General features: G+C 44.8%; 1 protein-coding gene across 1 annotated transcript; it reads right to left on the bottom strand.

Moving 5' to 3' along the window:
* Positions 1 to 733: 733 nt before the first annotated feature.
* On the bottom strand, positions 734 to 15358 carry LOC116237940 (SITS-binding protein-like). The gene is made up of 11 exons (XM_031607381.2): positions 15203 to 15358; positions 14153 to 14668; positions 12535 to 12706; positions 11572 to 11767; positions 11258 to 11408; positions 10621 to 10815; positions 10147 to 10415; positions 8925 to 9061; positions 7059 to 7180; positions 5987 to 6166; positions 734 to 2609 (listed from the first exon to the last, which is right to left on the bottom strand). Exons 2-11 carry the CDS (start codon positions 14609 to 14611, stop codon positions 2436 to 2438), a joined length of 2055 nt encoding a protein of 684 aa, XP_031463241.1. The 5' UTR covers positions 14612 to 14668; positions 15203 to 15358; the 3' UTR covers positions 734 to 2435.
* Between the last annotated feature and the right edge of the window lie 1620 nt (positions 15359 to 16978).

The raw sequence follows: 16978 nt of genomic DNA, 5'->3' as shown, positions 1-16978 counted from the left end.
GCCCACTGCTGTGTTGAAAGGGAATCTCACTTCTATGAGTTTAGAGTCTTAAAGTTATTTTGAAGAAACTCTCTAAGTCTACTGGAGATTAAAATCTTAGATTTGATCATAGGAAATGATTAAATCTCCTAGTGACAAGGAAAGTCTTAATGTTGATTTGAGGACTTTGTCTTCAAGTCAGCTTTAGATAAGACTTAGAGTATGCTAGCCACTAAATCTTAAAGTTGACTTCAGGAAAATCTTAAAGTAGAGTTTAGGAAACTGTTGAATTTTGCTAGAGGTTCTAAAGGTAGTCTTCAAGTATCTTTACGTATATTATACTATTAATGTAATTTATTTATAATGTAATTTATACTATTAATGTAAATTATATTATACTATTAATGTAATTTTATACAAATTTGTAAGTACACAAAATTTTCAAGGCAATTTCTGCCTTTCCAAGAAGAGTTTGTGGCCTGATGTACTTCCTCAGTTATCCACATTCCTCATCTCTGCTGCTGGGAGTTTCCGCTCTAGCAGGTGTACCAGGACTGGATCCATCCAATCATTTCTTTGGGAACACAATGGCTCCTGTCTCTATGTGCAAATAAAGCAAGCCCTGGGGCAGCACCATCCAAATGGACAAACAACAACAATAATAATAAATAAATAAAAATAAAAAGCATGGAGATGGACTTTGAAATAGCTAAAGAGCCACTGATTTCAGAACAATTCTGTATCTGTTGGGCACTTTGGCAATCCCCATGCAGATATACAGCCCATTACACCAAGACACTAAGACCAAGATGGGCCAAACCTTTAAGTCAAGGATACGTTAGTAAACACTCCATAAACATTACGATGACTCCATATACAGTCTTTAATATTCAATTGCTCGTAAAGTAGAAAATACATTATCAATATGATCTTAGCTGGCAATGACGTGACAGCACCCTTTGTAAGGTGGAAATAGCCCATTGACACAAACCGCAGCACAGCAGCATCACAGAGCAGGAAACTCGAACTATGCAAAATTCTCTCCAGAAATATGGCCTACCCTATTAATAGTCAGAAACAAATTGGCTACTGACTTCGTTACATCACACGGTGGTGCTCTATTTTTTAAACATGCATCATGTGTGAGCTTTTTATTTATTGTTATTATTTTAATCTTCAGCCATTCACATGGCCTGGATTCAAGTTAGTGATTTTTCAGAGGCCAAGAATAGCAAAAACTGACAGAGTTTTCAGTTTGAGTTTGGGGAAAGTCTGGAGAAAGATGCCAGCACCAGTTGGGATTTGCGGTGATTTAATCTGTGCACAGAGACCTGTGCTCCACATTTTGTGTCCATCTGAAAACAGTAGGATTTAGGGCTTTATCCTAAACAAAGATCCAGCTCACTGGATTTTGTTTCAAATCAAGTGAGTGAGCCAAAACAGGGCCTTTAGTTTCCCACAGAGTGTGATCTATTTGTTAACCTCAAATGCAAGCCTCCAAAACCTTCTCCCTGTTCATCCACATGCTAATCTGTATCTTGGGTTATCTGAAGAGCTAGCATAATCCACTTCAGTGCTTATTCAACATTCCTAACATCTATTTTGCCCATGAAGATCACAGAATATCCAAAGTTGGAATGGACCCATAAGGATCACTGATTCCAACTCCTGGCTTCACACAGCACCATTCAAACATTTTCCACTGGACAGGCTGGTCCCAATGGTTCCCACTCACATCTCAAGAAATAATTGGGAAAAAGCACAACATTCGACAGTTAGTGAAGAGTAGTGACTCAGGCACACTGGAGTTTGCCTTGAAGGTAATGCATGGGTCCTGGAATCTTTATCCCAGAGTGAGCAGTCATCCTGTCCATCCACGTCAGGCTCTATTAGAGACTCTACTTTGCTTGACTGAGTTGCTCTTCAAAAGAAACTCACTGAAATTCACATAGTTTTCCAATTATCATCCAAGTCACTCACTCACCACCAAAAGCTCTTTTGGAGGCCCATTTGCACCATCAGAGGAGAGAAACAGGTAGCATTCAGCACGTGATGTCCATGCACATCAATAGTACTATCACCTTTACATTTCCATGTGTAAACTTGTCTTTAAATGCATAAATCCCATCCCAGTAGGTGATGTTCGTTTCTATCAGATTCTGGAAAATCCACTATTGTGAGGGCTGGATGAGCCCGTCCAATTGCATACACACAAACATCTGGGAAAATCCCAGAAAGACTTAAGTAGATGTGGTGTGGATGTGCATTTGTGCCCAAGCTGTATTTAAGAATAGCAGCGAATAATAAATGATTCAAAGAATTTTTGCTGAAGTAATAAAAATAGTAGTCTTGGAAAAGTGCAAATAGGCTGAAAAATCTTTAAGGAAGAGCAGACCACATTTGGCCAGTGCTGTTCTGAAGGAGATCAGCTGCTTCAGACCCGAGATAATCTGAATTTAGGAGGTCTTTACAAAAACTGGCACCTCTTCAAGGCTGACAGAGTAGTTCCTGAGTACAGTGCCTCCATCAAACACACGAGCACTGCTGGTGTCCCGCCACCGGCACCCTTCTCCAGGCAGGTAGATATCTCGCCACGTTTGCCCTTTTTCTGTTACTGGAGCCACCAGTACCTTCAGTGAAACAGAGAAAGAAAAAGTAATTTAGCACCTGCAGGGTCAGTTGAGGCAGTGCAGAGAAAATCAGCAACTTTGGCTGCAAATGAGAGTATCCACGTGTGCAAGCAGCAGAGGTTATTGTTCCCAGGGGCACGGTTTACTAAATAAGAGTGGGAAGAGATGATGCAGTGTCCTTTATTTGACCAAGCTGATAGTCTGTCCAACTTGTATTTTGGAAGAAAAAACATCAACAAGTTGTGTAGTCTCCATCCAATGCATATTTTGAAAGAAAAAGACTCCAGAATCCACCCAAGCCATATTTTAGAACACCTGAACTGAATTAACATCAGAAATCTGAAGATTCCAGAAAACAAAGATTTGGCCTAAAGGTTGAGCAGGCCAGGATGGATGCAGGAGGGCTCAGGCTTTCTCAAAGCAGCTTTGGAGGAGATTTTATAGAGTTGTGAGGAATTTGGTGGCATACAACCCTTTAAGCTGTGGAGGGAATTATTGGCAGTCATGGGAATTTATCTTTTCTTCCCTGACCTGGTTCTTGGGGGGATCCAGTTGAAGACATTTGAATATGACCTAATCAAGAATCAAAGACAATCCGACACTAAACCAAGCAGAAACTTGCATTTTAATTAGAAAGAAACATTCTGTGGGATCTTTAGTTCCAAATTGCTCAGAAGGTGGGATTCCAAAGCCCTCCTCTCTGGGAGACTTAGACTGGATCTAAAGCCTAGAAAGAGCTTTGCTCAGTAGGATCAACATGATGGATTGTATCTCAAGCAACGTGGAAACTATGAAAGGAACCACGAAGAAAACAAACTCCAGGAAAGCCAATAAATGAAGAAAAATGTATCAGAAAGCAGAAATGTATGAAATGTACTGATCATTCAACTCCTAGAACTCTATTTCTTGTACTCTTGGTCAATCCCTTCACTAAATGTGGATGATCCTTGGGCAGCAATGTCCCAAGATGACATCATGGTGTTTGGCTCTCTTTGGAGAACACTTCTGGACTCTCCTGGCTTTTATAAATGTATTTGTCAGCATAACCCAACCTCTTACAGCTTCCACTTGCACTCAGACAGCACTGTTGTGAAATGATGCTGCACGTGCTGTTGGTTTTTTTTTGTTTGTTTGTTGTTTGTTTTTTGTTTGTTAAATAGTGCCACTTGTTTCTTTGCCGTTATGTTTCAACACTCTTTCCTGGGAGGATTCAATAGGTTGGAAGTGTGCTGCCAAGACACGTGGATTACATGAGTCTGGAAGTAATAAATGTAAAAGTCAGCCTAACCAAAAAAAAAAAAAAAAAAAAAGAGGATTTCAAACCAAGGTGATCCTCCCAATCCAGAGTTATTGCAAAAAAAGGTCTGGGTGACAGTTTAGGAGCAGGAAAACCATCTTTATGAGCATCTTGCAGACAATGCTTACATGCAACATGATGCTCAAAAAGTTTATCACAGCATCCTAACACTCAGCCTCACCTCAAACCACACCAGGACAGAACCACCTTATGTATTTTCCAGTAAATTATTATTAATCATACTCCAAATGGCACTAAATCAGGCTTTGGACTGCATCTGGATTCTTCCAGCTGCCAAAAGCCAGCCTGGAAGTCAAAACATCCCCATCTGGGCTCTCTTCTCCGCCAGCTCGAGCTCTTTTGAAGCAAAATCATGTGAGGTTTTGCTGGTCTCATGTGGTTCTTTATCAGAAATGCTTGGCCCTGCCACACTGATGGAGCAAGCCTGATGTTTTACCATATTTTGGGAGCTCTCAGCCAAGCCATATCTTTGCAGCTCCTGGGAGAGAAGGCTGTTTGCTGTGTTTTACCGGGAATCTCACTCTGCTAACACAAGCACATTTCTGCCCTGGCCATTTCCATTGCATCAGGGATTCTTCCATTTGAGTGATTTGAGAAGCAGCAGCTAAGTTTTAGATTGCTTGCAGTTATAACCAATACCAACACGACTGCCTGAATATGCACTTTGTAGTACATCAGGACCAAAGAAATGTCTCTTCTCTCAAACAATGCCATTCCAATTCACTTATGCTAAAGATCTGTAGTTTTATAATGTCCCACCTGATTACAGAAGCTTGTAAAGAAGTAGGAGAATATTTTATCAGTTTTCTGCAGTGATGTAAATTTTCCTTGAAAACAACCCTCCCCCCAAAAAACTATAAAATCTATGGAATTTGCGATAAGAAAGTCCAGCCTCTAGATTTTAATATTGCAATATTGATCAGAGGCTGCAAGCAGAACCTGAGAAGATAGATAACTCTGCAACAGAAATTGCTTTGCTGTTAAAACAAGCAATAAGCTCCTGATGAACTTTTGAGTTTTGGATATTCTTAGGTAGATTGTACCTCCCCCACACTCCTTGGCAGCATCCCTGTGCAAAGGCAGCACAAGATTTTGCTGCAAAGTTAATGTTATTATATGAATAAATAATTGTGTTTTCAAGAAAAAAAAAAATACAATAAAGTATGTCTTTATATTCCTACATATATATATACATAGCAACTGCCAAAATCTTGAGCTGCTGGGATCCTGCATCCAGGCAAAGCAGCAGCACAGAATAAATGCTCTCCTTACAGAAATGAGGGGATGAGGCACAGTTTTCTCTAAGGAAGTATTCAGAAGACTCCAACTGCTTTTCCAAGATCTATTTTTTATTTAAGGCAAAAAATCACATTAATTTGTGCCACCTGTGTGCTAGATGAACACTTAGCAAGTTGTGGTAGAATGACAATGTTCACCTAACTTGTGGAGGCCTTATTAAAATCATTGGCTCTGCTTACAATGCTTGGGATAAATAATATTTACCCCACTACATTGGAGTAAAACAGATTCAAGTGTGTGAATCCCGTTGGCAGCATGTGGATAGAGTAGTCCATCTGGGACATGGATTTAGGACCCAGAGTCTGCACTCTCTGTTGTGTTTCCACTATTCTGGGTGGCACATAGGAATGAAAAATCCCAAAACAAGGCTAGAGGAACTCCCTGGAGAAACAAGATCAGACTGGGTTCTGTGAGCCATCAACCTTGGATGAACCCTTGGCTTGTAACTCCAAGTAATGGAATTAAAAGCCCCCAAAAGATATGAGGGAAATAAGCGATGATGACAGTCAGGAGATTTCTTCTGCCACAAAGGGCTGAAAAATACCCTGACATTAAAAAAAAAAAAGTCTTGTTACTCTCCATTTTGAATACATTCTACATTTCAAGCCTGAAGAACCAACAGGACTCCACCAACATTTCAGTTTTGAGCATCCTCTATTTGAGCTCTGTATTTGAAGAGGATGTGAAGGAGTGGACAACTGCGGGAAGCTCTGTATTTTCCCAAATTACCCTTTGGGAAAACTGTCTCTACGTTTCCTACCTCATCTCCAATGAGAAATTCATCCTCAACGGTGAAAGCAGCTGGGTCCGTGGGACTGAGCCACCACGCTGGGCGGAAGATAGGGTATCCTGAACTAAGCCATTCCTTGCTGTATTTTATGATGAGTGGCACCACAAAATCCTTGTGCCTCTGTATGCATTGCCGGCTAAGATTCAGGACCTGCACAGGAATGGGAGACAAAAGGAATACATAGTAAGAGGAATCCACAGCAAAGCAAGAGGAAAGAAAAAAGATATTTCCTTAGGGAGAGATCTCTAAATTGCAACATGGCAATCCTGATGGCTGACAAATGGGATTGATATGCTGGATTTTTGCCCGTTTAGATCTGAAAGCCGGCTGGGGGGGTGACATCCTCTGGGGTGCTGATGTCCTTATGCAAAGGAAGAAAATCTTTTGTTGCTGGTAAAGCAATTTGATGGCATTCCCTCAATGTTTAAGGAATCAATTCCTTCTTTGAGTGCTCTAGTGGCAACAACTCTGGGAAAATTCTCCCAAATATTTTAAAGAAATCATAGAATCATAGAATGGCTTGTGTTGGAAGGGACCGCAAGGATCACCAAGTTCCAACCCCCAGCCACAGGCAGGGTCACCAACCTCCAGATCTAGTACTAGACCAGGCTGCCCAGGGCCCCATCCAACCTGATCTCGAACACCTCCAAATCTTGAAGACGAATCTGTGGGCTTCATAATAGTGTAGATATCAACTATTTGACCAAATAATACTTAAACAATTCCAGCAACAAAAGTGATAGAGGGACGGGTGTCATACTGTCATACCTACAAGCATTTTGGGTACCAGCCATTTGGTTGCATATATCCAAAGCATGAAGTGGTGAAAATTCACAATAGTTATGTAGAAAAAAAAGCAGTGTTGAGATCATGCAATAATTCCTCGCAGGCTTTCATGGGTATCATAATTAGTACAGTGAGTTTTAGCACCAACCTTACCCAAGAAGGGCTACTTAATGGCTTTTTTTTTAATGGCTTTTAGGGTGGAATTCTTTCTTAAGGAACAGATGTGCCCTTCTCTGCAGGACATTGGTGTACGTACCCAGGAGTCACAGCAGAGCCAGGGCGGTGTGCCAAAGGCCATCACAGGGAGGAACGTCACAATCTGCAACCACCTCACATACAGCTCCGGGTCCCCTGGGGTGTCACCAGCCAGGCTGCCTCCTGCCAGGGACAAGGAGCTGAGCAGAGCTGCCTGGGGACATTTGATCACAGGAAGGGTCAAAGCAACCTGCTCTCGATGCTAGCAGGATGTATAACCCCACTGCAAGAGCAGCTGAATCCCCACTCCTGGATTTTCCTTGCTTGACCCCTCTTTGAATGTCCTAAATTGGCTGGAGATGGATGTTTAACGGGAAAATATCAGGAATGAGGTTTAAGGAGATAGTTTCTAAGTTATAGCAGAACATTGTGAAAAGGAATTTCTCTTCTGCAAAGAAAAATATATCATAAAAATAAAAGTTTTTCCTGCCAATTCAATGTGCAGATCAGAAGCTTCATGGAAAAATACTCCACTCTCTCAGTGCTGCCACCTAATTTGATATTCAAGGGGAAAAACCAGGTGGCACAAGTCTTCACTCAGATCCTGCACTAGGATTAAATTGCGGTCACCAAAGTGTAGATGATGACAACACAACCCAGCAAAGAAAAATAGGTAGAACCTGATAGGATCACCTAAAGGAATGGGACATGTAGAGGATAGACAGCAGGAAACCCCAAAATTTGGCTTCACCAGAGCACAGACAGTAGTATGCCAACAGCAAAGGGCAAGGCTGGAAAAAAGCCAACAGTCCTCAGAAAATAACATTTGTCACCAGATGGGAAGGAAAAGATGTCGGTACCCCATGAAACAAGGCTGAAATATGTAATTTGTGTCATTATGAATTATGTTCATAGTGGAAAGTAGTGGAGAGGCAGACTATCAACTGGTTGATCAGAAACATCGTGGAAGTAGATTCCAGTTGCTCCCTAGAGCACCAGAGAGAGATTTGGAAAGGACAGGAGGGGATGGGTAAAGAGAAGCAGCCCAGGAGACATCACTCTGCAGTCTGGGGCAGCTTTCCCCAGGGGTGACAAAATCCCATCACCAAACTGCTCCACGGGGGCTTGCACAAACTATCCTCAAAGCTTTGTTTTTCTGGAGGCTGTGTGCCATGACCCCATCCATTCAGAGAGACGGAGTCCCTCATCCTCAGTCCCATTGACATTAGCCAGCAGGATTTAGCATCTCTTCAGGATGTCACTAGCACACGTGATGGCCCAAGCCTTGTTTTCTAAGGAAAGCCAACTAAAAATAGAAGCCAAATTGAAAAATGCTCAACATTGCCGCTTTTCCAGGGTTGTCTGCAGCTCTGTTGGCTCTGCTTATCTTCAGCATGGCCTCTGTGATGACTTCTGCGCTTGTGGTGAGGTCTAAACAAATAACATTCAGGGAGAAATGAGCTGTTTGACCCCTATTAGATGATTGTGTTTCAACCTCTAATTACTTTTATTTAAAGTTCTCATGCCATTGTGCTTCAGAGCAGAAATACAAACTTGGATCAGGACTGCTGGCATTTTAGGAATAGCTATTTCCCATCTGGAAGCCCAGACAGGCTGCTTTCCAGCTGTTGGCTCCCTCCTTGCTTTTGTCGGCTCAGTTTTAGCACAAGCAACGCGTGCAATGAAGGATCTCTGTATAGGACATCCCCTGAGAGCTGGCTGCCTGTTAAGATTTACAACGTGGTGTTCTGTTTTCAGTTCCTCAGCCCATTCCCTAGTGACCTTCCATCCAACCAAGATGGGGTTCTGGAAACAACGTGCTTGAAGCCACTCTATAGCCACTGAGCCCATGCTCCTCTCACATGGAGGGCTACAAAAATCCCCCAAGAAAATACAACAGCAAGCCAGGAAGGAAAGAAGACATTACCCACTGTATCAGGAATGAAGAAGTTGTAGCCCAAAAGGCTATAGTGCAGTGCGGAGGGAATTAACCCCTTCAGTCCAGCGTGGCTCCAGTCTGAGTGCAGTGGGCTCATCTGGACAAAGAGCGGTAGATGACTAGATCTAGGGGAAACAAGCACAAACCCAATGTATTTAGAAGGATCTCCATGGAAACTCTACAAGTCTTGGCTGTCTTGTCAGTCACTATGGTCAAAGGGGTTCCTCAGCCATTGAGGACCTTTGTGAAAGGGAAGCCAGTGCTCTCCAACTCATCTCCCACCTGCTGCACTTGCTGAATTCAGTCACTTTAGTTCTTCTTGATGGTGATGATCTTAGTGGTCTTTTCCAATCTTGATGTTTCTATGATTCTAGAACATTTCCCTAGATCTCCTGCTCAAAGTTTTCATCCTCCTGGCTTGACTTCATGAGATTTGACACCCCATCTCACACTCATCCTCTTGGCACACCCTCATGGGAAAAGTCTTCAAAAATCATACCCAGGACACAGACTGGGGTGTCCCCTCAGCCCTGGTCCACGAGGTGCTTTAAATCCAGAACCTGTATCCTACAGGGAATATTTCTCCTCCTGGCTTGCATTCATGCTCATCTGTTTTGCATTAAGGGGCCATCATTACTGACAGTGGATTTGTCTGTCTGCCAGAGGGAAAAATTACTTTCCCCATGTTATTATTATTTTCCAGTAACACTTATTTATGCATGCAGTTTACTTGGAGGGGAGCATGTCACCAAAGAGCCCAGTATAAAAGACAGAACACTGCCACTGCATTTCTGGCAGCCAAAAAACATCAGGTCCAAATCTTCATGACAAGACTTGGCTCTAAAGACTTGGAGCTCATCTAACCAAGGAAGATTTAGCCCTGATTCTATCCCCTTCTGGATGGGCTAAAAACACCCAGCTATGGGCTATGCAGGTCAGAAAACTGCAGTCATTTGGCACCACAGACCCTTACCACCATGGGGTTTTGCAGGGTTTCCCTCCCTCCTTAAATGCCCATAGAGGCTACAATGGATTTCTATTGCATCTAGCATTAATACAATTAAGCATCATTGTGTTGATGCACTTTTATGCCCTAAAGCATTATTCAAAAATAACACTTAAAAAAAAAAAAAAAAAAAGAAGAAGAAGAAGCAAAGAGACAGGAGAATCACCTTGATGCTTTCCTGAGCATGTTCTCATCACAACCCACCTGGCACCGACGCTGATGACAGTGGCATTCCCTAGTGTCACCAGTGCTGCTGCCAGCATCTCAGCGTATTGGTCACCAGCCAGCTCAGCAGGAGGGGACATGGCTTGCTCCAGGAAGGCATTACCCTCAGCGCCCTCAAAGATCACATACGTAGCACCCAACTTGTGCCGCAGGCCCCGGGCACGGGACAAGTACCAGCTCAGTGCCACCTCATTGGTGATGTTCAGGCGGGCACAAAGCTGTCCCTTCCATGTTGTCAGCAATGGGATCTGCAGCAAATGGTAAGGAATATCAGTCAGACCCTTAAAACATCCAAAAAAAATGTGGGATGCAAGGCTGGAGAGGGGATGGCACCACAACTTCCATCGATGCAGTGCATAGAAGTGAAAAATTCTTCCCCACTAGGTTCCCAGTTGAAGAGCAAACTGGTGGGTCATTAAAAATAAAACAAAATAGAGGTGCTGGGTACCATACCGAGCAGCCCCCATAGCGGGGCTGCAGGCTCAGCCAGTAGCCGATCTCACCGTCCCGCAGCAAGTGCAAGAAGAGCGGGGCAGCGATGCTGGCATAGGGGGACAGAGTGATGGAGAGCCGCAGCGGAAAGATCATTGCTGGGTCCCAGGCATGGGGTGCACCATGCCTCTTCCTTCGCTCTACAGGCACGTGGTCCTGAAGGGAATCAAAAAGGAAAAATTTGTTTTGTGGAAATGGCAACACCATCAAGATCAGCAGCACCATTTCTATGGGTAAAACCCCAAACCAACCACAGGCCTAGTGAGCCACTGTGGTTGGAAGGGACCTTAAAGATCACTGTATTCCAAGCCCCCTTCCATGGGGGCTAAACTTCATTAGGTACACTCAATCCCACTGTCTATATTGTTGATAAAGACATCAAAGTGCAGTGGTCCCAAGACAGATTGTTGGGGTTTCCCTTGGGAACACCACTCATGACCATCCTCCATGGGTAAAACCCCAAACCAAGCTTTCCATCATTAAGAAAGGATACTCAGTAAATCTCCCACCCAACCAAATGAATGCTTTTGCATTCCAGAGGGATTTCAAATTATTACGGAGGCATTCAAAGCACAGGGGCTGGCAAGATGAGATGTACCATCGTGGCAAGTGCGGCAGTGCCATGCTCCCCCAGGGCCAGGACTCCCTCTTGCATGCGATGCCGCTTCAGTCTCCTGGCCAGCGACCTCAGACCCCGCTTAATTTTGGCAGCAGAACCCACTGGACCATCATACTGCCAGATAGGAGACCTGTGGGATGAAGAACACATGGGGTCTGCACCTTGGGCTAGCAAAGGACACAGCAAAAGAGTCACACAAAATTTAATGGGTGAGAAAAAGCAGCAGAATGGAGATTTGTCCTAATTTAAGCTTGGAAAGCAACCCAGTACCATAGGCAGATGGAATGTCTTACCACAGCAGGCTTGTATCAGGCAATGCCCGTGTTGGCCCTGCCAGCTGGGTGCCCATGTGCTGGTGTGCGGTCGTGATGTTGGGGCTCATGCAGAGGACATAGTGCAGGGGGCCTCCAGCTCCTCCAAGGCAGAAATGCCAATGGCTCTCCAGTGAGAGGACCAGGGACACATCAGGTGCCACTGTCACTGTCACTCCTTTGGGGTCAAAAGAGGGGAATATAGTTGAATATCTTTTCATCAGTGGCCATAGAGCAGCTCCAGTTAAGCAAGAAAACCCAACTCTCCATTTCTCCTTTATAATCTCTTTTATTCATTTGGATGTGCTGTATTTCTGGCCTGTTCTCTCTCTTTGTATTCAGCTCATGCACTTGGGTTCTCTTTTCCTAAAATGATTGCTTTGCAGTGCAAATGATTTTGGATGGATATCTGAAGTTTGGTACGCTATGGAACAATCCAAATATCCACCCAAGTTGACAATGGCAGCCTTATCCTAGTCCACATCCAGAATCCCAAATGCATGATCAGGACACAGCAATAGACACTGTTCTGTGCCAAACTCCCCATGCGGGGCTTTCTGGAATCACTGGCACAGGCTGCTGAGGGAGGTGGTGAAGTTACCATCCCTAGGAGTGTTCCAGAACCGTGGAGAGGTGGCTCTGAGGGATATGATCAGTGGGCATAGTGGGGGTGTGTTGGGGTCAGACTTGGGGTTCTTTTCTAACCTTCATGATCCTATGAGTTGTGAAAACAGCATTGGTTCAACATCCCAATTCTCCCATAAGGATTGGGATCCATCCCTTCAATCCTGCTGCCACTAGTTACTACTAGTTACTAGTTAGATTCTAAAATACTTAGTCTCTGGGATATGAATCCAGCTCTTTAATTGCTTTATAAATGCATGGATGGATGGAAAGATGCAGAGATTAAACCCATAGGAAATCAAACAGGGAAGCAGCAAATACCTGTTGACCCTAAGAAGTATCTCTCCAGCACAGGGCCATACCCAGTGGGGTTTTTGCTGAAATCTCCACTGACAAAGGGCTGCTCGGGGCTCTCAGCACTGTTGAGGGGCCAGCGCTGGGCACAGAGGCTCGCACCTCCATACCATGAGACATTGACCATGGAGAAGCAATCCTGCAGCAGGAGAGATACATGCCCATGTCATGACCTCATCTTTTTCCAGGAAGAACAACTCCAAACCCATAGACTTTGGGGTTTTACTCTCAATTACTTTTTGCCTTCTGTGTATGACCTGCTAGAAGCTTTAAGCTTTTCCTACTTAGCAGAAGAGTTGGGCTTTTAGGAAGAAAAATTAGTGAAATTCTGCATAAATGCTTTTGTAGGATGTGGGTTGATTAAAGGGATCAAATGTAGCGGGAAAGAAATTGCACCCAGTTTAAGTCTAGGCTTAAAGTTATAGACCTTAAAGACCACAGACTCATTCATTTGAAGAGAAAGGTAGAAGACTGCTGTCCATCTGTCCTACTCCCATTACGCATCTGGATACATCTGCATTCAACACGTCTGGGCAGGCGAACACAAACTCTAAGCCAAAAATTGTTTTAGTTATTAAAAAAAAAAAAAAAAAGAGAGAGAGAGAAAAGAAGAAGAAAAGAAGAAAGAAAAAAAAAAAATTCTGAAAAATGTGCTGTTGCATGATTTCCAATGCTTCAAAGCTTCTGAGTTTCCCTTCCCTGCCAAAGAGAGGGATCAGCAGGACTTAGCCAATCATGTGACTTAGCACGTGGAGATGAGCCCCCAGAAATCTGGGGGAGGTTGCGGAGGGTGGAAGTAGTCTCCTTACGTCCCATAGGGCCCCAACACTGCCCAAAGCCTACTGCTGCCGCAGGGCAGTGTGAGGTTAAGCCTGACCAAGGGGTGGGGAGTGGAGATGTAAATTATTCAAGTGGAAATACTGGAGGCCCAGAATAGCTGCACAGGGTGTCAGTTGAACCAGTTACACCATCTGGGGAGTGGGGGGAGAAAAAAGTAAACTCACTCTTAACACTTAACTTTTCTCCAGATAATCTTTTCCAAAAAGTTTTTTGAAATTAAAATTGAGGGGAAAAAAAAAATATCTATTCTTGCTCATCCCCTTGAGCACTTATAAATTAACATGAATTAACAAAGTGGTTGCTCTCAGATAACACCATCCACTGTCACGAAACCATGCCAAGAGGCAATTTGGGGCTTTAAAGAATAGAAATACCCCATAGAGGGAAAAAATATCCCAAAGAAAATCCCCGTACATTTTCATCCCAGCAGGAGTGTGGCTGTGCCTGGGATTGGCAGGGACCCTCTTGGGCTGTTCCTTGTTTCCTCCACCACTGTGTGCTCCAGTGATTATTTATCTGGTCTCCATATAAACACAGCCTGTGGTTATTCATGAAGCACCAGGAGGAGGCAGTGCTGTGGATACAGGGGGTGTACAGGGAATCAGAAATGGATTTTCTGTACCCACATCCTCCAGCTCCACAAGATAGAGTACAACCAGACTGAAATGCTGCATTTTGGCCAAAACCAGCTCATTTTGCCCCAAAGGAGCTAGGTGAAGAAGAAAGGCATTGAGCTCCCCATTACCTTTAGCATCACATCACGGCGCAGCGGGGTCCAGCGGACACTATAGCACTCGGTGCCAGGGGCCGGGGTGGGTTGGAGCGAGATGTGGAGCTCAGCCTCCTCCTCCCACGCATAGCAGAACTCTGTGCCATCCTGCCAGCACCGATCCCGCGGCAGAGGTGGCTCTGAGGCCGATACGCTACCCACTGTGATGGACACCAGCGGCCGTCCCATCGGCAGCGCCCGCAGGAGCAGGGCACCGTGGCGGCTATCCCATAGCATCCCGCTCGCCTGGCCTCGCAGCATCCATTCCTCCAGGGGCTGCTCCAAGGCCTGCCAGGAGATGATGCCGATGGTCATGGCGAAGAAGACAGCCACTCCGAGGCAGCCCAAGGCACCTTTCCAGGGCTCTGTCAGCTCCCTGATGCCAGAAGTCCAAGCAGCTTCGGGGATGCGGCCGGTGGGGCGAGCGATGGGCATGGTGCGCTGCTGTGGGATGCTCTGTGACGCTCCGCTTTCCTCTTGCTCTCCTTTCCCCTGCAACAGCACAAGAAGGAATTCCTCCTCCCCCACCCCCCACTCAGACCTTGGATTGCTCTGAAAGAATGCAAGGAGTTAAAATTCCAAGTGGGAAGGAAGGGCCCCTTGCAGCTTTTCATGTGGAAGGGCTGCAAATTGCAAAGAGGTGCTGAAAAAGTCTTGCAGGGTGTTTGGAGTAGTGGGGGTGAGAAAGGTGACCCTGTAACGCAACACCAGCTTTCCATCCTCATTTCCCCTTGCTTGAAAAAGTATTTGGTGAATGCACAGAGCAAAGTCTGGCCATGTTAACTGAGCCCTTGCATGAGGATGGGGCATCCCGTGCTCAAAGGGGGCACGGGGACATGGGTGGCAACAACCTTTTGGGGTGACACCAATTTACTCCCTTTGTCTGCCTCTCTCCACCCGCTCTGCTGCATTTTGGGGCCAATAACACAGATTTCACTGCTCTGCTGTTCCTGTTAGAGACCACATGCCACCTCCCCTATGTCCCTTTGTACCCCCCCTCCAGAAAGGCACAGCTGCATCTCTTACCTAAAAGATGCTGCAGCAGCACCCGGGCATAACCACCACCGACCTAGCGCCTCACCCCGAAATTTGGCTGCTGTGGCACAGGGCAGAGGCTTTTGATTCTCTTTCCCAAGGAGAACTGTTCCTCCCAGCCCCGCAGCCACGTCAGAGACCTTTATAGCCCCAGCAACTTGATCCAAGCAAAGCCAGTGCGTTATCTAAGCTGGGATGGCTCACTGCCTCCCTCCCCAGGCCCCCACAGGTTTCTTACATTAGCAACAGAGCTGAGGAATTTTCTGATTTTTTTTTTTAAAGCATTGACTTATATGGAAATAACCATAAAATTTTGTTTCTTTGCTGTATTTTAACCAAGATATTAAGGTGGTACTGGATAAACCCTTATTACACATCTATGAGTCTATAGTGGTGTTGCTAAGCCTCCCCATTCTGCTGATTCTATGCTGATTTGGCTTTTATTATTATTATTTTGGAGATTTTCCCTCCTGTTTCTCATACTTCAGACATGCCCAAGGTGCAAAGAACTACTTGCCCCTAAAGCACTCATCCCACACCCCATACACTCATCCCATCAGTCCCAACAACCTATGGGCAAATAGGGAATAACGGGGGTTTACAAACAATATTGCCCAGCTGAAAAATAAAGATTTCAAAGAGTTTCCCCATTTTGCATAAAGAAAAGAGAAAAAGGCAGTTGTGGCACAGAGCAACATGGTTTAGTGGGCATGGTGGTGGTGGATTGATGGTTGGACTGAATGCCTTTCCCAACTTCCCAATGATCCTATGATTCTAAGAAATAAACCAACAACCCCAATGCCTTGACCAAAAGACAACAGCATTACTCACCCCAGGAAATTCTGCTCTTCAGGAGGTTCTCAGAATGGTCAAATCCTCATGAAAATCTTTCATTGTCACCTAAAAAATGCTTGATGGGTTTTTCCCCAAAGCATGGCTCCAGAATTAATTTTTCTTTCCACTATGGGCAATACCCAACATGGGAGGTGGGAAAGTGTGTTGATTGTATGAGGAGAAGCATCTCCCAGCTGCTGACTTGGGCTCCTAAGCATGAAGAAAGGGTTGGATCCACGATGAAGAGGAGGATGGCAAAGTAATCAAGATGGGTATCAAGTGCTGAGAGAGGAGGGCACAGTTCTCCCAGCTGGAGCTCACTGGGATTTCTGGGAGGAGCTGGAGAGAACCAGGAGGGAAAAAAATAATCCATCAAAGTTGTGGGCTGAGAGCTGGTTAAAATAAAGGGAAAAGCAGAGAAAAAAATCAACCCACCACATAATTCAGCCCAGAGGATAGAGGCACAATGCTGCAAAATTTCAGAAAAGCAGCGTAGCATCAACGATTTCTGGTTTCTTGGCACACACAGGGCTGGGAGGGGGTCTGATGAAATTTTTGGCAGCAAGATGAGCTTGGGGAAAAGCTCTCTCACATGGCACACTGTTAAATCCCAGCAGCCACAGGACAGCAAATGGCTCCAAGGGTGGATTAGAGGAATTGTGAACAGCAAACCTAGGGGATGCTGCTAGCACAGTGGTAGCAATGCTCAACAGCTGCACCCCAGCAAAATGCTGGTGGTTGAGTTTATTTTTAAAAACTTTTCTTAAAAAGCAGCTTTCCCTCCACACCACCCTGCTAGAGAATGTTTTGCCAAATTTGGGAATCCACAACCCCAAGCATCCTACCCACAGAGGCTTGGGCTGAACCCTCTCCCCACTCTCCCATCAGCATCCTTGGGGTAGAAGCGATGATTTTGGGAAGTTTTCCCATCCA

Source organism: Phasianus colchicus, chromosome 5 (assembly GCF_987193195.1).
Source record: "Phasianus colchicus chromosome 5, bPhaCol1.hap1.1, whole genome shotgun sequence".
NCBI lineage: Eukaryota > Metazoa > Chordata > Aves > Galliformes > Phasianidae > Phasianus > Phasianus colchicus.
The sequence above is the reverse complement of the archived record's forward strand: the minus strand, read 5'-3'. Positions and strand labels throughout refer to the sequence as shown.